Genomic DNA, 27,440 nt, shown 5'->3' on the forward strand with positions numbered 1-27,440 from the left:
TAGCCTTTTTATGAACAGTGTCATAATCTGTCCAAATTAATTTATTTGAGCAAAAGATTACAATCCAAACAACTCAAACCTTTGGAGAAGTGTCTGTAAATCTACGCACAACTCCTTAAATACAAAAATACACATGTAGGTACTGCTTTGCAGAGTAAGACATATTAACAGTTTAACATTGAGCTAAAATCTCCATCACAGCATCGGATTCTTCAACAAAGTGTTCAAATGTTTTACAATTTTTAAAAGTACTGATTACAACTGAAGACAGTTCAGTTCATGTTAGTAAAGCCTCGAGGGGAAGATTTACCATGGATCAACCAGAGACAGATGACAAGCTCTAACAGGAGTAATTAACGCGTGGCAGAAGAGGGGGACGCTGTAGCAACAGAGGAGGCTGAAGGAGGAGACGCCCCTCCCGAGCCAGTCTGTCATTAAGCTGCAAGACCCGTCTTGGAGTTCAAAAGACGCTGAAAATCAGAGTGACTGAGGGATATTTACAACAAAGCCAGTATAGTGTTTGTGACGTCTTCAACAGATCATGGTTGAAATAGTAAGACTCTGAAGAATGATTACAAGACAATAAAATAATGTTAATTTCTCTTTAAAAGAGTTAATAAAAATGAAATAAACTCACAACATTAGCAATGACCCATTTTGGGCTCATTCTAGGGACAACGTTTCCCTAAAGGGTCAGAGTGGTGGTGGTGGTTAGACGTCTGCTGTCATACATGCATTCCCACACAACACCCTGCACTCCCCACACAACACCCTACACACAGGCCAGGCTGCTGACCGACACAAACTTGAACATATAACAGCACTTCATATCACACACACAAATACTGACATATACTGTATGTACATCTTCTTTTGAACATCTGAGCCTCCTTTGATCTACATATACACAAAGTTGATAGTATGGTGTGACGTAGGGGAGTAGTGAAAATTCCAAAACAGACACATATCCATATCCGTGTGCGGGCACATGCACACACAAATAAATCACAACTGTAGGAATGTGTTAAAATGTCTGCAATACATTTACACACAGTCAGACAAACCTTCGCTTTGCATGTGTTGCAGTCTATGAGCAGCTGTTGGAGGGGTTTCTGTCAGGGGGAGGAGTCCCATATACTGAAACACTTAATTAAATGAGGGCTCCTATCAGGGGAAGGAGTCACATATACTGAAACGATTCATTAAAGGAGGGCTTCTGTGAGGGGGAGGAGTCACATATACTGAAACACTTCATTAAAGGAGGGCTCCTGTCAGGGGGAGGAGTCAAATATACTGAAACGCTTCATTAAAGGAGGGCTGCTGTCAGGGGAAGGAGTCAAATATACTGAAACGCTTCATTAAAGGAGGGCTGCTGTCAGGGGGAGGTATTCCATCACCAGTCTGAAACAATTAACAACATGCTATAGCCAAGCATGTTCATCTGAAGTCAGAACCATCAGGACCCTTCAGTTTCATCTGAATCTCCCTGGAGAGAGTGAGGACGAGTGAGACTGCTTTAGTCCACACACATTAAGAACAGCAGGAATGTGCAGCCTGCGGAACCGTGTGTCTGTTAAGACATCCGAGACACATACCCCACTGCACCTTGCACCCTTCATCCAGCACACTACATCCTGCAGGGTAGGGTAAGGTAGACTACGTAGGGATGGAGAGGAGAGAGTGACTGTATTTGTGAAGGTAAAGGAGAAAGTGTGAGTGTGATTGTGTGTGAGAGAGAGCGTGTGTTGAGTGGGCGTGAGAGTGAGAGGGTTGGTGTGAGAGGGTGGGGGTGAGAGTGAGAAGGTGAGTGTGTGAGAGTGAGAGGGTGTGTGTGAGAGGGTGGGGGTGAGAGTGAGAAGGTGAGGGTGTGAGAGTGAGGGTGTGTGTGAGAGTGAGAAGGTGAGTGTGTGAGAGTGAGAGGGTGGGGTGAGAGTGAAAAGGTGAGGGAGTGAGAGTGAGAGGGTGGGGGTGAGAATGAGAGTGTGGGGGAGTGAGTAGGTGGGAGTGAGAGTGAGAGGATGGGGTGAGAGTGAGAGGGTGGGGGAGTGAGAGGGTGGAGTGAGAGGGTGGGGGAGTGAGTAGGTGGATGTGAGAGTGAGAGGGTGGGGTGAGAGTGAGAGGGTGGGGGAGTGAGTAGGTGGGTGTGAGTGAGAGGGTGGGGGAGTGAGTAGGTGGGTGTGAGAGTGAGTAGGTGGGTGTGAGTGAGAGGGTGGGGGAGTGAGTAGGTGGGTGTGAGAGTGAGAGGGTGGGGGAGTGAGTAGGTGGGTGTGAAAGTGAGAGGGTGGGGTGAGAGTGAGAGGGTGGGGGAGTGAGTAGGTGGGTGTGAGTGAGAGGGTGGGGGAGTGAGTAGGTGGGTGTGAGAGTGAGAGGGTGGGGGAGTGAGTAGGTGGGTGTGAGAGTGAGAGGGTGGGGTGAGAGTGAGAGAGTGGAGGAGTGAGAGGGTGGAGTGAGAGGGTGGGGGAGTGAGTAGGTGGATGTGAGAGTGAGAGGGTGGGGGAGTGAGTAGGTGGGTGTGAGTGAGAGGGTGGGGGAGTGAGTAGGTGGGTGTGAGAGTGAGAGGGTGGGGTGAGAGTGAGAGAGTGGGGGAGTAGTGTGTCTGGTGCTCCTGGAGGAGATTCAGTGTCACTGAGGCTCAGGCCGTGTCTCCACCTCTCCACGGGAGGCTGTGCGAGCGCGCATATACTCGCTGGCCTGCAGGGGGTGCTGTTCTCCCAAACGCCACCGACGCACAGCCAGATATGTGTTCACACCATAAACCACCATCACCACAAACCCATAGATCTGGGAGAGAAGAACAGAAACAGTGGATGAGGTTATGGAAACAAACCCTGCAGGGTATAAGACACACCAAACTCATATATATATATATTCTAAAAGCACTACAAATATCTACACGGTCATGGTATTGTCAGAGTGTAAAATATAACTGTATTATTGAACATTATCAGTCATGAATCACTCCCAGGAGACTATGTCGTGGACATTATTCTCCTATTGTACCTGTAAGAACACACAGATATATCAGACAAGGCTGGGAGGGGTGTGTCTATAGGGCTTGTGGGTCTGGTGGGGTGTGTCTACAGAGCTCATGGGTCTGGGAGGGGTGTGTCCTCAGGGCTCATGGGTCTGGGAGGGGTGTGTCTTCAGGGCTCATGGTTCTGGGAGGGGTGTGTCCTCAGGGCTCATGGGTCTGGGAGGGGTGTGTCCTCAGGGCTCATGGGTCTGGGAGGGGTGTGTCCTCAGGGCTCATGGGTCTGGGAGGGGTGTGTCCTCAGGGCTCATGCATATGGGATGGGTGTATCCTCAGGGCTCTTGGGTCTTGGAAATCTGGGATGTTTATGGGGAAGTTCCTGGTGTGCATGTGGGTCATAAAGAGCTGAACAAGAATCCCCTACAGGCCCCACCCCTCCCCCTCTCTCTACACTCTCATAAACACAGCTACACACTCACACACACACATACACAATCACCCACACACAATCACAACTACACACACAGAGACTGTAAAAATCACTTACATGCAACCACACACACACACACACACACACACACACACACACACACACACACACACACACACACACACAGCAGTGGCAGCCTTGTTTCTGTTCCACCACATTCAACAGCTTCAAACCCAGCAGCAATGTGTGCGTGTGGGGTGGTGCACACTGTAGTGTGTGTGCTGTAGTGTGTGTGTGGGAATGTAGTGTATGTGTGTGGGGTTTTAGTGTGTGTGGGGATGTCGTGTGTGTGGGGATGTAGTGTGTGTGGGGGGGATGTAGTGTGTGTGCATGTTGGGCAGTAGTGTGTGTGGGGATGTAGTGTGTGTGTGGGGCTGTAGTCTGTGTGGGGGGATGTAGTGTGTGTGTGGGGGTGCGGGGGTGGAGGGGGCTGCTGTTGTAGTGTGTGTCTCAGTCGCTTAATATAACAATGAGGATAACAACGCAGCTCCATAAATTCACCACACGGGGGTGGTAGTGTGCCAGCACAAGTAACATCAGAACTGCAGTGAAACTGGACCAGAGTAACAGTCTCTATGAGCATGAACTTCAAAGGAGTCGTTACCACGGCAAGGATCTCGGCTCCACTCTGGTGGTTGAGAGCTGCCAACACCACAGAGGCCAGGAAGAAGAAGAGAGTACAAACGGCTGTGTTAATCAGGTCCTGAGAGAGAGTGAGAGAGAGAGAGAGAGAGAAAGAGAGAGATGTGTAAAAAATAGGGAGAGAGACAGAGAGAGAGAAAAAGGGAGGTAGAGTTAAAAGAGAGAGCGGGAGGTAAAGAGTAAGAGAGAGAGAGAGGTGCACAGTGAGACAGACATAATTCCAGATGCACACACACCAACACACACACACACACACACACACACACACACACACACACACACACACACACACACACACACACACACGCACACACACACACACAGACACACAGTAGTTTAATGTATAGTGTATAAATCAGGTTACTCTGCAATGTTGGGATTTCATTACATACAAGTTTTCTTAACACATCTGTAAGGGAAGTGAAATGACAAATGACAAAGAGGTCAAATGTGAAAGGGCAAAGTTAAAAGTGGAATTGCAGTGTCAAAACAGCACACGGGAGGCGCACTAACATCAGAAAATAAGGCTCCATTCTTAGAGTTCTTAAACCAAGGAGATTCATTTCTGAAACTGACATGAACGTCAGTTTTTATAGTTTTTTCAACCCTTCCCCTTATTTTGGAGATAAAGTTAATGTGTGTGTAGATATGTGTGTGAATATGTGTGTGTGCGTGTGTGTAACCCCAGTGTGTAAGCCCAGCATGTAACCCTAACTGGGCTGTGTACTGAGCAGTAGTGTGTTTGTGTGTATGTATATATGTAGGTGTGTGTGTGTGTGTGTGTGTGTGTGTGTGTGTAACCTTAGCTGGGATCTATAGTGTCCTACTGGGAGGCTTGCTGGGATCTGCTGTGTCCCCAGAGATGAAGAACAATGCAATGACAAATCAATGAAGGCCATTATGTGAGTGAGGGGGCAGTGAAACAAGCAGATCACTCATACCAGGACACAGAACTGCACACACACACACACAACCGTACACACACACAACTGCACACACACACAATCGTACACACACACACAACCGTACACACACACACAACCGTACACACACACAATCGTACACACACACACAACCGTACACACACACAACCGTACACACACAACCGTACACACACACACACAATCGTACACACACACACAACTGTACACACACACACAACTGCACACACACACAACAGCACACACATACACAACCGTACACACACACAACCGTACACACACACAACTGTACACATGCACACACAGCAATACACACACATACACACTCACACACACACACCCTCTCGCTCACACTCATACACATATGCACTCACACATGCATAGAAGCAGACCACAAATACACACACATTCACACAATCATGGAGAAGAAAGAAAACACTGTGTCTGAATGGTTTCCCACTGTGACTGGAGCATGGTCATGTGATGCAAACCATTACGAGAGCAACTGCCCACACATGGTCACATGACACTGCAGTACCCCGACACTATGACAAACGTGCAGATGCGCACATATACAGGGCCACACTCATAAATGCATACACACATGCATGTACACACAGGTATACGTGCACACACACGCACACACATGCACAAACATGCACACTCACACACACAGGAACACACCCACACACACAGGCACAAACATGTACACATGCACTCTCACACACACATGCACACACACACATGGCTTGATATTAACTTCTTTACCTTGTGTGTAGCAGGGTATAAAGTCGTGAGTTCACCTGTCTACTCTGGATAACAAGACACCACCTTGGTAAAATAACACAAAGATAACAGAGCTCCTAACCACACACCTCCATCATCTCCACCCACACTTCGGCCTCCAAGAGCTACTAACCACCCCTTACCTGCTAAGAACAGTGCCAGCTGATACTGCCTGCAAGCTGATGTCTTACAAGACCAATCACCTCAGAGCTGATGTCTTACAAGACCAATCACCACATATTTGATGTCTTACAAGACCAATCACCACGTATTTGATGTCTTACAAGACCAATCGCCTCGTAGCTGACATCTTAGAACCTTTGAAACCATACCGACACACACCAGCACCAGCTAACTCAGAGGAGTCAGAAGTGCTGATCTCACAGAGACACGCGTTCAGTGGAGCGTTCCTTCATAAACAGAACAGGAGAGACCAGTCTGACAGGCCCACAGTGGAGAAGTAATCAACACTAACCTCGGAAAAGGGAGACTTTCCTTCTGAGTTCGACTTGAGGTCAAATGTGGTGTGTACATATTTTCAGTATGCACTGATGTGCTGACTATGTGTTTACGTCTGCCTGAGGGAACACCCCCTGCATGTGGTCTGAAAAGCAGCCAGAGGCAGGAGACGGGGTCCTGCAGTCTGAGAATGTGGCGCTGTCTCAGGGCACTCGTACTGATGCCACACCATCATCTACACACGTGTCGGTCTGCATGACAGGGTGTCGGCAGGCCCAGCTGTGTCCAGGGTGAGCCTGATTTAGAAGCAGAAGACAACAGCTCGGCCATGTTTTGATCTACTGTCTCACCCTGTAGTGGCAAAGTTACAGTCAGATTTCTTTATTTGGTCCTTTTTACAACACGTCACAAAGCAGCTTTACAAGCGCATGGGTTCAGATCCCTAATGAGCAAGCCAGAGGCGACAGTGGCAAGGAAAAACTCCCTAGGTGGGGTTTAGGAAGAAACCTTGGGAGGACCAAGACTCCCTTGGGAGGGAACCCATCCTCCACTGGACGGCCCGCTAGTGTCTAGTGTCTCAACCTCTAGTGTCTAGTGCAGGGGTGGCCAACCCGTCAGAGACCAAGAGCCACTTTTTTTTACTGTGTTACGGCAAAGAGCCACATCATACAGGGACATGTAAATTGTTGGGGGGGTGGTGTAGATTGTTGAGTGGGGGGGGGGGGGGGGGGTAATGGACAAAAAATAAGTATTATATCGCGATTGATCGATTGCCAGTAGTTGGCGAATTAGTAACTCGTGAGCAAATGCTACAGTGTCAAATGCGTGTTTTCCACTACGCCGGTTTTAAAGTATTAGCGGCTCGCTAGGCTTGTAAACAAACCGCACAGCACGAAGATGTAGCAGTGTGTCACCCTCAGAGCTGATGAGGTAACCGGGCCACGGCACAGACCGTTAGTGCAGGTGAGAGTGTGGACCGGCTGGGGAACCGCATGAAACCAGGCAAAGAGCCGCATGCGGCTCGCGAGCCGCGGGTTGGCCACTCTAGTGTCTCACCCTCTAGTGTCTAGTGTCTCACCCTCTAGTGTCTAGTGTCTCACGCGTGCACTCGGGAGTTCCCCACTGAGCCAGTCATTTATGGGTTTTAGAATGACTGAGCAAAGTTGTTCCGCTTTGTTCTGCGGGCCGTGCTGAGTCTCACGCTGCCTCAGGCCGTTGGAAACCTTCAGACCCACATTACATGAAATGAGGTGGGAGCAGAATGTAAGCAAACAAAGTGAAGCATGAACATTTCAGCTCTTCTCCTGCCTGGCCAGTAAAGCATCCATCTGAGTAAGACGGGAACAGCTCCTCCTACACTCCTTCACCACTGCCAGAGCCAGAGCCGGTTCCTGTGGGCTGTGGGACCTTTTAAGAATGGACCCGTGTTTCTACTGGTTTGGGAACTCAACAACTACGTCTGTGGATGTAGGTGTTCCATCAGCATGGCCATCTCATAAGGAATATACGCTTAATCCGCAGAGCACCGAGGATTCATCACTGCTGTATCTGCTGTGGTTCTCATGCTGTTCGTGGCACATGGTGGTAAGGCGGGTAAACTAGGTGAACTGATGCAGGGACCCCGTCCTTTACCAGCATCACAGGCCTGAACAGTACCGGATTTAATGGCAAAGAACCTGTGATTTTGCAGTGGAAAAGCACAACACCATTTGGGACGATTATACCAGCACCATGTCCGTGGGAAAGGGCCACTAGTGATTTGCTCGGATTCTGATGGTGGACGTGTAGTCTTCAGTGTTCTCAAGACTGATATAATCTGTATTGAGCTGTGGGGGCAGAGCTGTAATCTGTGGCGTGTCCTGAGGGACAGAGCTCTAACTTGTGCTGTGCTCTGAGGGATGGAGCTGTAATCTGTGCTATACTCTGACGGGTGGAGCTCTAATGATGTACCAACATTACAGGGTTCAAACGTCACAGGATTCAAACGTCACAGGGTTCCAACACAGCCCAACAGAACCACCACCTACAAAACGCCAAAACTCTGTGAAGCAGATTCATTCTTTTTCAAAAATGGTCAAACTGCCAATCTGCAGAATCCATTTGGCCCTACAGACATTTGGGAAACACAGAAACCCAACCGCTCCTCCACTGGGACACCAGCCACAATCACAAGATTTTACGTGGGGAATTCTGATAAAGCATGTCTGGGATCTCCTCCACTGACTCATGTAAAACTCCTCAACCTGAGGAGCTAGACGTCAGTGGGCAGACACACACGGCGTTGGACAGAGCGTCGCCGCTGCTTCTCCTCCCAGACTCGCCGTCTCAGAGCTTTCTGACCTGTTCCAAAACAAACGAGATCTCAAGTCTGTGAGGTCTGCGGACCCGGAGGCTTATTGAAAGTCTGAGCTCCACAGACCAAGCGCTACAGAACCCCCCCTATAGACTCCAACACTAACTCCAAACTCCGTCTTCTGTACTCCGTAGACACGATTCAATCCTACCAGTCATGAGAATAACATTTGGATAGCATTACAAAAGGAAACGTGGACATGTGTGATATTATTAATAAACCCTAAATAGCAGACCTGGTTATGTTATAGTTGACCATGACTGCAGTGTGATGTTATGATTGATCATAACTGTAGTGTGATGTTATGATTGGTCATAACTGCAGTGTGATGTTATGGTTGGTCATAAGTACAGTGTGATGTTATGGTTATATAATATTTTCTTTTGGCTGCAATACCCAGCAATGCCGATATGAAGAGCAAGCCTTTCCATCCACCAAACTGAAACTGACCTTTTATCAACAGTGCATACAGTGTGTGTGTCTACCACTGAACTGTTTGCATTTCTGTGTGTGTGTGTGTGTGTGTGTGTGTGTGTGTGTGTGTGTGTGTGTGTGTGTGTGTGTGTGTGTATTCAGACAAAGGGAGCAGGCTTTATTAAGCATTCAGTAAATCAGTACATTCATCTCCCATGACACTCCTCCTCCATGTTTGCTACTAAGGGCCTGAGGACGTAACCCTCTCTACCCCCTACACCAAGGGTACTCAACTGGCGGACCGCGGTCCGGATCCGGACACAATCTCATTCCTGATTAACTGGATACGGACCAAAAAAAAACGGAGCATTTCTTTCAGGGCTATTGAAAAAACACTCCGTCACGAGTGTTACGTTCGCCACCCCCGCCGCACCGGACCTCAGGTCACAGGTATCTGCCAAAATTGGACCGCGGACAAATTTTGTTGAGTACGCCTGCCCTACACCCACAGTGTCACAGCTGATAGGGGTGCTGTACTGATCAAGCACTCTGCATGTGAACACCATGACCCAGTACATCTGGAAATATTCTACCACACAGAAGCACAACGTATTGTATGCACTGAAATTGGTCATTGCTGACCAAAAAGAAAAAAAAAAACAAAACTGGCTATATTCATGTTAGGGTTATTTAAGCAGTAAGTACAAGAAATTTCCTGGCAAGTCCAACTCTGGTGCTTTCTGGTGCAGAGCTGTTTTGCTAAGCTCTGTTCAGGCTACAGAGTAGATGCTACAAGCTTTTTTCATGCTAGCCAATCCACGTTTGGGTCTCTAGGCACTGAAGTGGTTCTATGAAGTGGTTCTATGAAGTGGTTCTATGAAGTGGTTCTGTGGAGCAGTTCTGTGAGATGCTGGGAGCTTGTATATACCGTCAGACTCCAGTTAACTTGCTGCACTTTGGTGTGCAGGTTGAGGCTGAAGATGAGAAGTAAGACGCCCGTCACAACGAAGGCACTGCAGCTGACAAACTCGAAGAGGTAGATGCCAGAGCAGGGAGAACACATCATCACAGTCTCGATGCAGATGAAGGCCATTAAAGACAGGACCTGCAGGGGAGACAGACACTGCATGTTCAGCTACACACCAGGGTGGTGGAGTTTAGCTAAACTTGTATCATTACAGAAGTGGATGCATTTATGACACTGGCTCTGGCTTTATTGTAGGTCAGGCTTAGGGCTGCTGTGTAGAGGGGTTGTAACCTACTACTCTGTGTGGAGGATGTACTACTCTGTGTGGAGGATGTACTACACTGTGTGGAGGATGTACTACACTGTGTGGAGGATGTACTACTCTATGTGGAGGGTACTACTCTGTGTGGAGGGTACTACTCTGTGTGGAAGATGTACTACTCTGTGTGGAGGATGTACTACACTGTGTGGAGGATGTACTACTCTGTGTGGAGGATGTACTACACTGTGTGGAGGATGTACTACTCTGTGTGGAGGATGTACTACTCTGTGTGGAGGATGTACTACTCTATGTGGAGGGTACTACTCTGTGTGGAGGGTACTACTCTGTGTGGAAGATGTACTACTCTGTGTGGAGGGGTACTGATATGTAGAGTGACACAGGGCCGCAGCAGAGGAACAAGCTGGAGGTTACAGTGCTTTTTAGGTGTAACCCTGCCTCTACTCTCAAGAAACCTCAAACAGATTATAGGTCAGAGACTAAACCACTGCCACAGAACATTCCGGAGCCCAGGGCCTCTTGATCCAGTGCAGACCTGTCCAGAACACATACTCATGTAAAGAAATACACATTCTCATGTATATATATACTCACATGTACTCATGTACATAAATACTCACACATACTTACATGGACGTAATATTGATTTCAAAAATGGGGGGGACATGGATTCATCGCTATTTAAATATTTGGTTTTAACCGTAAAAACTGGGGGGGACCAAAACCGGCTTTTGAAAAAGTGGGGGGGATGCCCCAAAAAATGTGTGTGTGTGTGTGTGTGTGTGTGTGTGTGTGTGTGTGTGTGTGTGTGTGTGTGTGTGTGTGTGCGCGCACATGTGTGTGTGCATGTGTGTGAGCATGCTGTAATGAATGAGACAGAGACAGAACAACAATGTAGATCTGCGTGCCCCTCCTCTCGCTGTCCCACCAGTTCACATACTGGTGTTTCATTGTATTATGCTATTGGTAAATCCAGCACCCTTTTCCCAGTAAGATCCAGTGCTTTTCTCTGGCGTTGCTATTAAAAGAATTTTGCTGACACTTCCATCAGGAACAATAGAGGAAGGGATATGCAACACATCTATCCTGAGATGATGAGTGTTTGAAATGCAGATGGAATGAGATTCTCTCTACTGTCTCCAGCACAATATCAAGTGATTCACGGCACCAGGATACAAAGACTTCACCATGGCAACACTCACATATGCAAATTTCATTTTAGCATCTAACAACAGCAGCAATTATACAGCAGTGCTGTAAGGTGAGTGATGCTTAGACAGGCACTACTGAACATTTAACATTACAAAGCATTTCACAGGGATGGAGGCTCAGTATAATCCTCACTTAGCACTAATGCTCAGTTTCTGCTGTACACGAGGTGTCTGAGGCCAGTCACTAAACCAAACGAGTTCTCAATTAGCCTACTCACGCCAGTTTTACACACCAGTTTTTTCACACCTCACAGATTGGCAGACATGGCAATGTCAGCTGTGCTGATGTGTCTGTGCAAATCACCACACACACACATATCAGCTGTGCAAATCACCCCACACACACACACACACACACTCACATCAGCTGTGCACATCACCACACACATACACACACATCAGGTGTTCAATTATATCCACACATCTGTTTTGCCTTACTGACCCTAACCCAGCTCTAGCATGTCACCACCCAATACCCTAATCCATAAACCCCAATCCAGAATCTGTAATCCATAACCCCTCTCTTATAACTAGCATTTAAATGAACACTTCTGGCCTTTCTAGCATTTCAAATGAAAGCTGTTCATTTGAAATGCAGTTTCCCTTTGGATGCCACAAAATATCTTTAAAAAGCTAGTTACATTGAACACATTTAGCACCCATAAAGAGTTACACAGAACACACACACACACCTACACCCCATATACACAAACACTCACAAAGAGTGCAGAAGTCCATTTCAGTCTACATGAGAGATGAGTCTGATCTTAAGAACCCACTGAAAACAGGGAAAATCAGACATTCAGGTGGCTAATCAGTCTTTGCACACAGCCAGCATCCTCAGAACACAGCAGCTCACAGCACTGATGATTCTGCACCCACAGCCAGCAGCTTGAGAGAATGAGATAGGCCTAATGCTTGCAGCCCGTTGCAAACACACACACACACACACACACACACACACAAACCCTCACCCTGCACACAGCAAGTGCCTCACTCACACACACACACACACACACACACACATACCCACAATCACCCACCCCCACACAGATACCCACACACATCCATCCAGTCCCCAACACACACATGTATACATGCCCATGTGCGCATACACACACACGCACAGAGGCCAGACTCAATACAAGGGCAATTAACGGTTTTGTATCACATTACTCCTCAACTGAGCCCCCGACTCTTCACCTGAAGGACTGAGATGGTAATGGCTAGGTGGAGTCAGGTTGCAGCTGAGGCCATCTGCTATGGCCAGATGGGTGGAGGGGTCTGGAACGTGTACACTGGACCTGCTCCAGTAGGCTCTTCTGACACAGGACAGAACCGTGCAGGACCGCAGTGATCTCCCCATCCATTGGGAGGCAGCCTCTCACACTGCAACCCTGTATACATTCTCCAACCTGCTCATGTTACACACATTCTGCAGCCTACACTTGTTACACACACATTCTCCAAACTTAACGCGTTACACACATTCTCCAACCTTAAGGCATTACATACATTCTCCAACCTTAACGCGTTACACACGTTCTCCACCCTACATATGTTACACACATTCTTTAAACTACATGAGTTTCACACTCATTCGGGTAGATAGCAGGACTTAAGATGAAGAAAGCTGGAGGAATTTATGTGAATAGCCAGATACACACACACACACACACACACACAAAGCATCTGGAAAAACCATTTACACACACATTCCAGAAATAATATTTTGCTTTCCCTTATTAAAATACATTTGCTGTAAAACATTCTTTCAAGATCAACTGCCAAGCCCATCTGTATTCTATATGTACACAAAACATCATCCCATAATATCACAATTTTAAAGGCAAAACATCAAACCAATCAGACACTGACTCAGCAAAAATGCCACCAAAGCACAAGCAAGAGTATGAAGCAAGAACAAAGGTAGCAGGATGGGGGCGGAGCCTGTAGAAGACCCTCCCCAGACTAGCCCATGGGCAGGGCACCGTGGGGGTGGGACCTAGGTAAGACCCACCCCAGAACAGCCCATGTGCAGGTGTGCTACCTTCTCCAACACACCTCAGAAAAAGAGATCTCAGCCCGGGGCTCTAACCTGCTACACCACGACAAACCCTTTGGAAAAGAGAAAGGGATGGGTGTGGTGATGTATAGGTTTCCCAGAGAGCCATTACAAAGAACTCACATGAGGAGGAAATATGACCCAGCCCAGTGAAGCTCCTAATGTGGGAGGCTTTCTAAAGTGCCTGATTAAAAATATAGATGTTTTTGTGTTTTCCAGCAGTACCAATATGTACCATTCTATTTCATAAACATCACTGACAATGACAATAAAACCACTCATATAAAGGCCGATGAGAAAACAAACGTTCCAAACTCATAATCAGACTGCGTCTGCAGATCAGACTTAACCCTAAAGGGATTTAACAGAATGACCAGTCGATGTGAACTGACTTAGCCAGTTGAAAACACATCTGCAGATGGACAAGAGATATGAGTTAGTCTCTGAGCAGCTGCAGCACACTCGGGTTGTTCTCATCTCAGAGAGGCCTCCGCTAAATGATTCGCCAGAGACCCTGACAAGGTCAGGCCTGAATACCCTTAGGAGAATGACCAGGAAGCATGAAAACACCCTTGGTCAACGATCTGGTTAAACCCTTACTTTAAACATAAATAAATAAGCTTTCAACACAGTACTGAGGAACACAGAAAATGCAGTCATGTTATGAAACACAGTGAACAGGCCCAAGGTTGAAACCTAACTTCTCCTGACACACAGCCACCTCAAACACAAATGGTTATGGACTGCTGGCCAACATTCAGTCATCAACATTAGGGACAGTGTCTCTGGTCTTTCTAAAGGTTCAGCCATTTAAAATTTTACTCTAATCTGTTAATATTTGACAGTACTGCCTCTCCCTTCATATGTCATCCACGTGAGGGTAGAACACTGCTAAGATGGCACATTCTTAATGTGGTACACTGCTAATAGGGTCCACTGCTAATGGTGTACACTGTTAATGTGGTACACTGCTAATAGGGTCCACTGCTAATGGTGTACACTGTTAATGTGGTACACTGCTAATAGGGTCCACTGCTAATGGTGTACACTGTTAATGTGGTACAAGGATTTAAACACAAATTCTCCAGCTTCGAAACGATTCTGTGAATTAGTGCAGTATACCACTGGGTGGGACACTGTTGGTACAAAGTTGGGACTGTAGACTGTTGGGGGTGGTAGACAGTTGGGTTGATAGACCCTTGGGGCAGGACACTGTTGGGTGATCCAACCTGTCTGAGCTGCATTGGTATACACATTTATTAAGTTCTGACTAAAGTATGTAATGAGGCACATATGGGTATTTGTAACAATACCCACAATGCAGATAAAACAGCCTCAATGTGGATGAGGCGCATCCTCGAAATGTGTTATTCAAAGTTGACTGTGCACAGGCGTTCTGTACAGCTGAGATAAAACTGTCATAAATGTAAGGCAACTGTCTTGCAAGCTGGCAGACATACTATCTCCTAAAGCTGGTTCTCTGGAGGTTTCCTTTGGCAGTGTGCATGAGCTCACGTTTTAATGACTTCCTCAGTTTCACTGCATACTCCCCTGCCGTGATCACAGACCTTCCCTGGTGAACGCTGTTCTGTAAGTATTCAGGAGAAGCAGGCTGGACAAAGCCAACTTCCACAGAGCTGAGTTAGCAGACCTCACTTTGGAGCTGTGGAGTTTGGTTTGTGCTTTCTGCACAAAACACCATGCGAGCCCTCGCTAGGCAGCTCTAACCCTAACCCTTGTACCAGTTTACAATGCTAAACCAGCAGCTCAACAGTTTCTTAGTCAACCTATATATGTAAATACTGTCCTATTTGTGTAAATTATGTCATACATATGGGTAAACGTACATATGAATGTAAACTTACAAACAAGTTAAGCCAATGATAAGCCAGTCTTTGGCTTTCTAAGTTACCTTTGTCGCTAATTTGATCAGCCGCACAGAATCTTTTCCATCCTGCATTCCAGAGTCTTCTAATCCAGCATGAATCCAAATATTACATTGGAATATTAAACTAAACAAATACTGCCCCTGCAACCCGGACCCGAACAAAGGGAGGGTAATGGATGAATATTAAACTACTCTATTACAATATTATACTCAATAGACGTTTCAGATGCAGTTCCTATGGGGATTCCTTCCTAGCACAGAGGAGGTCACACTGGTCATGTAGAAACAGAACTGCCTCTGGTCGCTGATCAGATAAACAGTACACACAGTACTGCAGTTTGTCAAGTCAACGAAATTTTATTTGTATAACAAATACGTGCTGATTTTAAACGAGAGAAACTGGTCCACCCCCATTGGTAACCCCCATTCTGTGAGTTCATTCTCTCAGTGGCAGCCTAAAATAAATGTGCGTTGTACTCTTTGCAATAAACAAACTTTATTACACAGTAATGTAAATGTAACATGCAACTGAACGCAAACTTACCACTTCGACAGCTTTTAAGATACCAAAATGGGATTTCAGGTACTGCAGGTCACACCTGATGCTCCTGAACACATAGCCGGCGTGCACGGGCTCGGTGGTGGGCTGGTACGGGCTACTCGCCCCAGACATCATTGAGGTGTTGGAGGCCTCGCCATCAAACGCTTCAGTCTCGTTATTCCTCATGGCCAGATCAGTACAGGCCTCTATTCGTTGTACTTTTAGATGACTGCAGGAGAAAACTGCCCAACTAAAGTTAACTGCACAAAATCGCAGTTATGTAGCTAACCTTTCAAAACAGGCAACTTGGATGTTTGCAGTAATTGACCCAGACAGAAAAGCTCTGAGCTCTTAGTGTTTCGCCCTTCAGGAACTGATCGCTTCAAAATGTCAAGCACAGATGTTGATAACCTGTAGATCGCGTCCAAAGCAGCAGAACAGTTTCTACAAAGCTCGGTTGTTCTGGACCGGTTACAACCATCGTTCCGGGATTTCACCGCTGTCCAAAGGCGAGCTCCATCCCCCCCTTTGTCTGCTGCTCGCTTTTCACTTCATTTCTACTTTCACGCACTCCGCCGAAATCCCGTCCGAACCGAACCGAAGGCGGAGGTCCTCGCGGCATGGTGCGTCGCAGTTACGAGGCTGCGCGGTCGTTGGCGCGCGAGTCTCCGCCTCCACACGGTCCCTCCTGTACGGGAAACGGGCTTTAAAAGTCTTGGTGGAGGTGTCAGAAAACGCCACCAAACTCCGCCCGTCCGGATCACGCGCAGCGCTCTCCCGCCGCTTTCGGTAAACAACGGAACAGCCCTCGGGTAGTTTCAGCGAAAGCAAAACGGAGCGGCCGCCCAGACCTGGCGGGGTTGGCGGTGTCGGTGTGACGCCGTGATAGCGGCCGCACGCGCAGCCCGACCGCCGTCGCGCGCTCCCCGGTGACGTGCTACACAGGTGTGCGCGCGCGTTCGGTAGCAGGTAGCGGAGCTGGACCAGAACCTGCGTACCGGCTCCAGTGGTGCGCAGCGGACGGGACTGGTGTAGATACTGGTATGTGTTAACACCAAAACATTAATAGCTTAGTTAGGATTTCTAGGTTGATATCTAAGTAATCTTGGTGTAAAAGCGGGTTTATTGCGGGTGTATAAACACGTTTATAGGAGCTGGTTTGTGGCGGACTAACGGATCTCTAACGGACCGCTGCCGGTTGGTTTAATACTGTATATTATTTCGTTCATGTGGTCTGTCTTGAACCCAGCTGTGGTTCTCTCTCGTGTAATGGGGTTTGTTATTGGGAGGTTTGAACAATTATTTTAGAGTTCGGTTTGCCACAGCTATTGATTTCTAAACATCACGAAAACGTCCTAAAATGTCAGGAGAATAATTTAAAACATTTTGCCCGAAGCCACGATACCATTAGTCATGATCAAACACTGGTTGCTGGTATTCCTTCAACCGTAAACGATGATATGCGAGTGTTGTAATCCAATCTGGTATTTCGGGAGTTTGGGGGGGGGGGGGGGGGGGGTAGTGTGTGTGTGTGTGTGTGGGGGGGGGGGGGGGGGGTAGTGTGTGTGTGTGTGTGTGTGTGTGTGTGTGTCTCTGGTTTCCGTCTGCGGTGGCTCACTGAATTATTAATTGATGTAATAATGTTAATTTATGCGTATTCTGCATTAATAAATGAATCTCTATGTAGCTTGTATATGGATATATGTATATATGGTGGTCACACTAGAAACGGACTGGTTTTCTGAAATCCCCAGATTCGCACAATACTGTAAAACTGAACATTGAAAATGGCCTTTTATAGTGGCCAGCCCAAGGTCCACCTGTGTAATAATCACTGTGTCTAATCAGCATCTTGATATGCCACACCTGTGACTGGTGGATGGTTTATCTCAGCAAAAGTGCTCAATAACAGATTTAGACCCAATTTGAGAGAAAAATGACTTTTGTGTACACATAGATCTTAAGAGTTCAGCTCATGAGAAATGGGAGCAAAATAAGTGTTGTGTTTATACTTGTATATATTCCACAGATGATTTTTCCAGCTCTTCTGCTGTTTGTCCATTACTATTATGTCTGGTTGGTAAGACCTTTTGTCAGTCTGTATTTGGAACAGTCCTGGTTCTAGACAGCATTCTCAGTGGGGGTGAGAGCAGTAAAACATTGGGGGGGGGGGGGGTGATGGGCAGGTCAGAACATCATATTATGAAGGCCAATGTGTATGAAGTAGGGTTGCAGCGGTAACCGGTTTCACGGTATACCACGGTATTAAAATGCACGGTTATCATACCGTGTGCGTTTGCTTATTACCGGTAAAAAGCAAGCCAGCGGAGAAACTGACCCGCGCATGCGCAACTCCGCTCCGGTTCAGCTACTCAGCACACAGCAGTGAGAATGGCAGAAAGTGCATCAGACTTAACACATTTTTTTACAAAAAAAAAAAGCTAAACTAAAATCAGTGGCGAAAATGACGTAATCGCGGTGGCTCCGCCCGTGCGCGAGGGTCTCGCGCGCTGTCGATTCGCGAGGTCGTGCACCTCTCGAATTTTGTAACTTTGCGCGCGCTGCGCCTCAGCGCAATGAACAAAGTCATGTTTGCAGGATTCATACACGTTTAAAAGGTGGAATTAAAACACTTGTACGTCACTTTAAAGGTCCGTTTCAATATTTCCCAGCACCTTAAACTTAATTAAGTTAAATATTTATACATATACTCGAAATAATTCGCTTTTTCATCACATTATTTAATGGTTGTTTATTTCCAAAACGCCCAATCTTAACGTCTTCACGTTCTCTCATGTTTCGTCCTGGAATTACAAGAGGCTCGTATTTGTTAACGTAAGACAAAAGAACTGTGCGGAGTCGCGTGCTACGGTCACTAGTGAAAGTATAAACCTAGCTTTTTATGGTCCTTGCTTTCACTGGATGTGAAAGACGCTATTAATTTACATGCGTTCAAATTCTAACGTACCTGTTTTTGATATGTTAAAACCAGACTCGGTGTGAAAGCCTTAAAATAGAAATCTCTATTGTGAGGGTCATGTCAGAAATAAATCCTCTCTTTCTGCAGTATCTGGTTATATTCTAACTTGGCAGTACAACGGACGTTTACAACAGTTGTTGATCAGACACTGACCCAGGCTGAGTTTATCAGATATTAAATAATTTAAACTTAAATAATTGTACTGAAATCCATGATTTAGGTTTCTCTAATTTTGCAGTATTTATATAAACATGTGTACAGCTTATTTTTTTAAAGGACACATTTTGTATACAATAGTTCCAGGTTTCTACAATAAATAGTTAATTGAACAAAAATAACTTGTTGTAATTTCTTTAAGGGTCAGTGTATCTTTTAATAATATACAAACTAACTGTGATACCGTGATAACCGTGATACCGCGGTATTTTCTGAGACGGTTATCATACCGTGAAAATCTCATACCGTTGCAACCCTAGTATGAAGTCCCACAGGAATTTAACTTGGTCATTATCCACCACCCCAAAGGGGTGTGTTCCACTTTGACTTTCAGACTTCCAGCCCTCTCCCGGCTTGTTCCTGTGCTGTCTTTCAAACCATCATTTTCTAGCCATTGGTAGAATTTCTCCATAACACTGACTTCCACTATTTGTTAGCGGTACACACCATGTGGGGGTTCATCTCCCCGTGATGGTTCCTGTTTCTCCTCATAACAGTTCAGCTCAGATTTCTGGTATCCGAGATGTTCACCAAGCACTTCATCACTTGGGTCTATCTGCCATATTGTTAATATGGAACATTTTATATATATGGAATGTGTAAGTGTTTATTATATTATGTGTATATTATATTATATATATATATACACACACACACACAAATTCATATAACCAGTCATGCAGAAGAGCATCTCTGAATGCACGTCAAACAAAGAGCGAATCATCAAGACTGGTTTCTTGAACATGACAATGAGTTTACTGTACTCAAATGGCCTCCACGGGCACCAGATCTCAATCCAATAGATCAGCGGTCACAAACCACCGGGCTGCGGACCAGTACCGGTCCGTGGGTCATTTGGTACCGGACCGCACAGAAAATTTTTTTTTATCGATGATCAGAATCTGAGTAATGTTTTATTTTGAAAAATAAAAATTTCTTCCCAGTTACATCAGTTGGTATGATGAGTTTTGTTTTTATGCCAGTCGTATCATTTTATTTAGTCGTATTTACCCCCCACACTTTAAAGGCTGGTCCGTGAAAATAGTCAGACATGTAACCGGTCCGTCGCTCAAAAAAGGTTGGAGACCACTGTAGATCACCTTTCGGGTGTGGTGGAACGAGAGATTCTTATCATGGATGTGTAGCCGACAAATCTGCAGCAACTGCGTGATGCTATCATGTCAATATGGACCAGACTCTCTGAGGAATGTGTCCAGTACCTTGTTGAATCTATGCCATGTAGGATAAAGGCAGTTCTGAAGGCAAAAGAGGGTCCAACCCGGTACTAGCAAGGTATACCTAATAAAGTGGCTGGTGAGTGTACAAGTTTCACTTTTTAAATGTAATTACTGAAAAAGACTTTTTCATATTTTATGACCAGCACCTGAAGGACAGTTTGCAGGTCCTTCATCCTAAATATGTCGTTTCTCTGGAAAGCTTGTGTACCTCTGCTGTTTATATCTTTTTCCTATTACTGTACACTGCTGGTACCCACTTGCAATATTTTTGAGATTTTATTTATATATTTAACCATAGATGAGCGATTCATCTCCATTATTCAGGTTAATAGGCTGCTGGACAACAACACCTCCCCCTGCTGGACGAGGCCACACCGCCATTTCAACTGAAGAGCATCATCCAATTTTCCCCTCAGCAGTTAAGCCAATCACAACCATCAAACACATTCACTCCAGTCAACAAAACACAACAAAAGACAGATGTAGTCTGGATTCGAGTTTTATTGAAGCCATGTCTGAAAGAGACAGAAGTCCTTATCTTTGTCGGCACTAAAAGCGAGATTCCATATGACTGCATACTGCTTAACGCTGAAGCCATACAACTGGGCTGTCTTGAATATGTGCAGGACACCAACATTCCTTCATATGGAAGGACCTTAATGCTCACATACACACAGACTGAGCGCAGAAGTGTTATCCTGTCTTTACAAGGGAAAGTGCAGATCACAAAGCACAGCGATCGATCTTTAACACGGGCTGAATATCTACAAAATCTGTTGTTCATTATAACCGTTGTGCATATCTGACACCCAAACAAGTGCAAATCTATGCTCTTCCTAAAATGTACAAACCAAACATTTGGGGCTGTGTTATGGTCAGATTTAGACTCTCATCTGTTACTGTTTGTCCAGAGGGAGAGTGGGTGAACAGTGCAGAGCAGTGTTCCCATGGCAGCATGCTGCTCGGCCAAATCATCCATGTTTTTCTCAATTTGTTTTTACTTTTTAGAAAAGGCATCAGATTTACAGGAAGTCCAACCAAATGTGTCAGTTGAACAGCCTGGAGACGCAAATAATAATAATAAAAAAAAACCAAAACAAAACCTGAACACAGTTGTCATTTCAGGACATGAATCATTTTTTAAATCCCCTAATTAATTGGGTTCTTCAATAAGAGGAACGATGTTTTCTATAACATCTCGGAAGGAGACTGCAGCTCTAAGGCAAATGTAAAGAAAGCATTGAGAATCTGATAAACAAGAGTAAATCTATTTACAAAGCATGTATAATGTAGTAGTCGGCTTCAGGCAGGTTACAGCAGAGGAGGTTTTACAGGGTCATGATGGAAGTGCTTCATTACTTAAACCAGGGCTGTGGTCCAAACATAAAAATATTGTGCTTAACTGTGAGCAATTGCTTAGCACTGCCAGGAAACCATGTGAACCCAGTATTGATATTCAGAAGGGTTCTTATCCATTTGGTTTGTATGAGGCTTTTGTAGTTAATAAACTCATGCAAATAAAAAAAAGACAACTGCACAGTTTATGCTTTTCCCTTAAAGAGCAACAAAGAAAACAGTCAGAGCTCGCACAGCAGCAGTGTTGGAGCAGACCGCGGCCTGCAGAGGGAGCTGTGGAGCAAGGCTTCCCCAGCCAGCGCGGTGGGGCCATGCACAGAGGCAGCCGCCGTACACACAGGCATCTTTGGTTACAGACTCTCTGCAGGCCTCCTCCTCTGCCATCCCACTACAGCCACAGTAGCTGCTTTACCTTCAGCCTTCTTTCTACTGCTAACCAAGGCTACAAGCGCAGGACCACAGGACAACAGAGCCTCAGGATCAAATGGCATTCAGGTCTGTAGTTGTGAAGTCATCTGATTTTAAGATCTTTCGTGAATTTCCATGTTGTTGGAAACGACACAGTACAGCAGGAGAGACCACAGAAGCAGACGCAATGCCAGGGACTACCGTGCTGTTAGCCATCGGGCTGGTGGGTGAGCGTCGAGCTAAATAAAAGCTACAATGAAAGCAAGAGGCTGTGCTGCTCTGTGGTCTGAAGCAGCCGTGCGGCGTTCCCCCGTGGGAACTTCATTCTGCATTCACAATCTGGGAATGTGTTACACCGACAGCCACACAGGCTTCAGATATACGATACAAAAGGAACAGCGCGTAACCGACCAAACGTGGGACTATGCAGGAAAAGCCATGTGAACAGATCCGTGTTGGGTGAAGTGCACATCACAGGTGGAGGTGGTGATGTGGGGTTAGGGTTAGGATGGGGTGAAGTGTTTAACTCGGGGATGTACTTCTGAAGCAGGCGCCTACTTAACACTCTACACCTTCACAGGTGAAACCACTGAAATGCTTCCCTACTGTCTGGAAACTAACCTACACCACAAGACTTCTCAGGTGAGAAGAGCAAACACCACAATTGTAATACTTAAAAAAATAATAATAGAGAGGAAAAACAAAACATAATAAGTTATCTGGGATTGGGCGGGGGCAGAGACAGAGGGGGTAGAGACGGAGGGGGACAGAGGGCAGAGACAGAAGGGCAGAGACGGAGGGGGACGGGGGGGGTCCTTTGCCCGTGGTGCTACAGCGTGGGTCCGTGTGGAGGGGTGCACCTCACTAGGACACCATGTGTTGCTGGGTCAGGCACTTGGGGGTTCCAGCAGGACAGAGTCTGTTCCTCTCCCACCACGGCTACGGCCGCAAACAACTCTCCAACACCTGCCAAAATGTTCCTCTCGTCGCAACGATTTCTTCATAATTTGTTAAAATAACTGAATTTTATACAAAGCTGAACCAAACATGTATAACAATTTTTTGCACATATTTACAGAATTGATTGTAGGAGAGATGGTGTTCTTCACCTGTAGGTCAGGTGTTCTTCACCTGTAGACCGGTAGGTATATGCTTGCAGTAGTGTCATGATGTCAGTGGTGTTAAACATTACGCGAAGAAGCTTTAAATGTCTTGAGAATAAAACTCAAAGAAAATCTGCTTAAACGCATTGTTTCATATAAATATTTCAGTATCGTATCTACGTTTTTACTACACTTTTTGCAGGTATTTCTCATTTTTAAATGAATATATTTAGCTTCTTTTTCATAAATCACATAACTGCAAAAATCCTTCCAACAAGGGATGCTCAAGAAGCAGCAGGATGTTTCTGCACGCACGCGCGCTATGCTGCCTCCCCGCAAGAGCATCACTCAATCCTGCCATACCACAAATTAACCACAAAAAAACGCTTTGGAGGGGAACAAACAGCAAAAAAAAAGATATCAGTATTCAAATCGGTTCAGATAAACCCCTCCCCCCCCCTACACGCCCCCCAACAGCCTCAGCGAATCAGGACTGACTGCTCTGATACACACATGGGGGCAGTTTTTGGTCATTACAGTTTTCTCTCCTGTATGTTTATAAGCATGTTTTGTGGTGCGGAGTGTTCTCAGGGGTTGTGGAGTTAGTGTACTCCTGCATCACTCTCTGACTCGGGGGTGTTGTTGGCCGTTACTATGGAGTCAGATTTGAGAGTCATCCGGTCCAGCTCCGCCTGTACATCAGTCAAAGCCGGCTTCTGCCCTTGAAGAAAACAGAGAAGAGAGAGAGTAATCTCCTGTAGCGTCTGGGAGGGCACATACCTCACACACACAGCAGGAGGGGATGTGGGCGGTACTGGACTAGTGTAGGCGGAGCATGAAGGGCAGGGGCGGGGCTGGGAAGGCACAGCTGAGCAAACATGCAGTAACAGTACATGAGGGCAGTCAAAGCACACGTGTGAGAGAGAGAGAGAGAGAGAGAGAGAGAGAGAGAGAGAGAGAGATATGAAGAAAACAGCAGGAGTCAAACAAGAGGAAAATATGCAGGAGCATGAAGCAGCCACAGGGCGTGAGGGTTAACGCAGGTGTGAGCAGGACATCACGAGCTGGACCAACCGCTCAAGTGTCTTCGTCCCTCGCTGGACTCTGCAGCCCTGCGGGTAAACCTCCACACAACAGCTTTATCCACAGGAAATGGCTGCACGGGGCAGGGGTGGTTTAAGGGCAGTTGAGGTGGGACGCACAGGGGGCCCAGACTGGGGTGGGGGACTGGAGGAGAGTTGGGGTGGGGCCTGGAACACGGAGGGGCTGGAGGTTTGGCGATGTGAGTGGGGTTCACGATGATTTACCTGCTTTCTTGGTGGAGCCCTGCACGCCGGCCCCCGCGCTGCCTGGACTCCCCGGAGCACCAGTCTTTTTACTCAGCAGGCTGTTGAAGAAGTTGGCCAGCACACCCTCATTTGCAGCTGCTCCTGGAAAAAAAAAATACAACACACGCACCAAACTGATGTTAAAGATGTTAATATAAGGCCTGGTTAATGAACAGCTTAATAAAATGCATTCCGACATGAAGCTGCTTTCCTGATGAGCTTAACGGTGGACGTCATGTACTCAGTCGGGCACGGCTTGCAAGCAGGCACCCAGTGTTGAGGGAATTATCCCAACAGTCACCTCAAGATGGCAGTGTAAGCACAGAAATGCAAGGCTCAAGGGCTCACATCACTGCACTCAATTCTCAGTATAGAGTATACAGAGTACAAGACAAGGGTGCATTTACCATACAGCAGGGGTACTCAAACAGAAATGATGACGGGCCACATATTTTTTCAATCACAGAGGGGGCTGGTTGCGAACGTAAACTGTCGACGGGGGTGGGGGGGATGGGGGCGAACGCATTTGGGCGTCTGCTACGTGTTTGTTGTTGCTATCCCCGGCATCGTCTTGAGATCGCGGTGCGCAATTTCAAAATAAGAGCGGATAGCGCGATTGAAAAAAAAGATTCCTTAAAAAAAAAAAAAAACCACTTTTCAAAACAGCTCGTGGGCCAGAAATAGATAGCCCGCGGGCCGCTATTTGAGTGTGGGGGCCATACAGAATAAAGAAACAGCATATATTAGTGTTTTAGTGAATGGGTCAGAGTCAAGTCCTTTAAAAATATTAAAGCTATGTTATGTAAACTAATTAAACATGTCCTGGCATGGCTATGACACTCACTGCCTGGTTTCCTCCATATACGATGCAAGGAATTTTGGCCAAATAATCAGAGATTCATTTGATCAGAGCAGAGGATCTTGCTTGTCTTGGCAGTTATTCAGGGATGTCTTGGGGTCTGTTGAACCTTTTAGTGCAGGGGTGCTTATTACGTCGATTGGAAGGAAGTGTGGGTAGATCGCATGACATTAAAAAGTAGTGGATGAATGACAGGCTATCGTCCATAATGTATATTTTGATTGACATACATGGTAGCCAATCCGACGTCTAGGGTTTGACACACGCAACACTTCCCCCTATATATATACACTATATATATATATATATTTTTTTTTACTCTCGCTGTCGAAAACACAGCAGAAACTGGAATGGATTATCTAAATGGGAAAAGCCGGACCGGACTTTTAAAAAAACTGGATCGTGCCTGCCAATCCGATACGCATTTTTTGCAAATATCAGATCGGGACAAGCCTAATACATATATATTATGGGGATTCACATCTGTGAATCGGCACACATGTCTGCAATTCGACTGCACCGGTAGATTCAACGTGCATCGGGTTTAATTTGCGGGCGAATTTACGGTGCATCTCCTCTAGCCTTTTTGCATCGGCAAATACCAAGGTTAAATAGGGTGTTTTGTTTTCCAGTATCTATTCCTTATTCTAACATATTTTCAGAGGCAACATATTTTTTATTTTTATTGATTTCTTTTTTTTCGAGGCAACATAAATGCACCATGTCCTCAGGTACTGACGCAAACACGCAGACGTACACAACAAAGATGGAGGGAAACGAGAGCATTAGCAACAAACAAAGATTTAGACAAAGGTATTTAATGCACCAAAAAAGACATATGTGTGGCAAAAAAAATCATACGTGTGGCAATATTTCGGGTTTTTTTAAGCGAGGTGGTCAACTTGACAAGACGCACGCAATCTGCAAACAATGCCGTGGGGCTATCAAATACATCAGTAGCACAACGAACTTGCGAAACACATGAAAAGATGGCACGGTGTGGACATCTCTGCGGCCGCTACCCCCTCGTAAGTCTAGCAGACAGTAGTGTTGCAGATCATAATTTTCACTATGCACATTGTTAATACAGTACTTTTAAAAACTGTTCATCTTATGTTTTAAACATTTTGTATAGATGGAGAAAATAACTGAATAATTCAGTTGAATAAATTAATGCTGTCTGAATATACTGAATTATGCATTTTTTATATTATGTATTGGTTTTGCTCCATTGAAAACAACCAGATGCATACATCCCTTAAATTGTTAGAGAGTAAAGTAGAATTATGCTATTGAGTTAAGAAAACTGATGGGTTAGGCCAATACATCCTCAAACCTCAACTAACTGTATCGAATGATCACTTATCAAACCGAATAATAAGTCATATCTTTATCAAATAATTTTTGAATCGCATCATATCGTGAACAGGAGTGATTTGTATCGCATCGTATCGACAAGGGGTTTCAGAGTATCGCAGTTATATCGTATCGGTGACAGTGTATCGAGATGTGTATCGAATCTACCTTAGTGGTGAAGATATAAATCCTTTATATATATATATATATATATATATATATATATATATATATATATATATATATATATATATATATATATATATATATATATATATATATATATGTGTGTGGCTTGTCCCGATCCGAAATTTGGACCGCATTTTCCAGCACACGAGCATAGCATCTCCCCAATTTAGCTCAGCGGCATCTCCTAACCATTAAGACGGCCATGTAAATGTGAAGGTATTGGTAAAAATGTCAGTTGTGTGGGATTATTTTACCTTAAATGACGACAAAGACGAAGATGTAGAGTGCAACATAAGCCACAAGCATGGTGGTAAACCTGTAAGAACTTTTAATACAACCAATCTAATCAAGCATTTAGCGAAATACCACCATAAACAACATGAAGAGTTTCTAAAGAAA

General features: G+C 45.6%; 2 protein-coding genes and 1 long non-coding RNA gene across 6 annotated transcripts in view; 1 reads left to right on the forward strand and 2 right to left on the reverse strand.

The window, feature by feature from the left end:
• On the reverse strand, positions 1 to 16,748 carry cmtm4 (CKLF-like MARVEL transmembrane domain containing 4). Of its 2 annotated transcripts, XM_077000662.1 has the most exons (4): positions 16,012 to 16,748; positions 9,985 to 10,161; positions 4,066 to 4,164; positions 1 to 2,781 (listed from the first exon to the last, which is right to left on the reverse strand). In XM_077000662.1, the coding sequence occupies exons 1-4, from the start codon at positions 16,192 to 16,194 to the stop codon at positions 2,623 to 2,625; spliced, it is 618 nt and encodes a 205-aa protein (XP_076856777.1). In that variant the 5' UTR covers positions 16,195 to 16,748; the 3' UTR covers positions 1 to 2,622. The 2 variants fall into 2 exon arrangements, with proteins under 2 accessions (XP_076856777.1, XP_076856787.1); XM_077000672.1 differs by lacking the exon at positions 4,066 to 4,164.
• LOC143510884 (uncharacterized) lies at positions 16,709 to 21,270 on the forward strand. Its single transcript, XR_013130101.1, has 3 exons — positions 16,709 to 17,049; positions 20,448 to 20,518; positions 20,767 to 21,270. It is a non-coding gene; the product is annotated as an uncharacterized LOC143510884 (long non-coding RNA).
• dync1li2 (dynein, cytoplasmic 1, light intermediate chain 2) overlaps positions 20,926 to 27,440 on the reverse strand; it is an 18,883-nt gene continuing 12,368 nt past the window's right edge. For 2 of the 3 annotated variants that reach the window (XM_077000576.1, XM_077000566.1), the window contains 2 exons: positions 24,617 to 24,739; positions 20,926 to 24,030 (listed from right to left, as the gene is read on the reverse strand). In XM_077000576.1, the coding sequence (XP_076856691.1) occupies positions 23,912 to 24,030; positions 24,617 to 24,739 (242 nt within the window). In that variant the 3' untranslated portion in view covers positions 20,926 to 23,911. The remainder of the gene's footprint in view (positions 24,031 to 24,616; positions 24,740 to 27,440) is intronic. The other variant, XM_077000585.1, reaches the window with a different exon arrangement.

This window comes from Brachyhypopomus gauderio, chromosome 1 (genome assembly GCF_052324685.1).
Source record: "Brachyhypopomus gauderio isolate BG-103 chromosome 1, BGAUD_0.2, whole genome shotgun sequence".
NCBI lineage: Eukaryota > Metazoa > Chordata > Actinopteri > Gymnotiformes > Hypopomidae > Brachyhypopomus > Brachyhypopomus gauderio.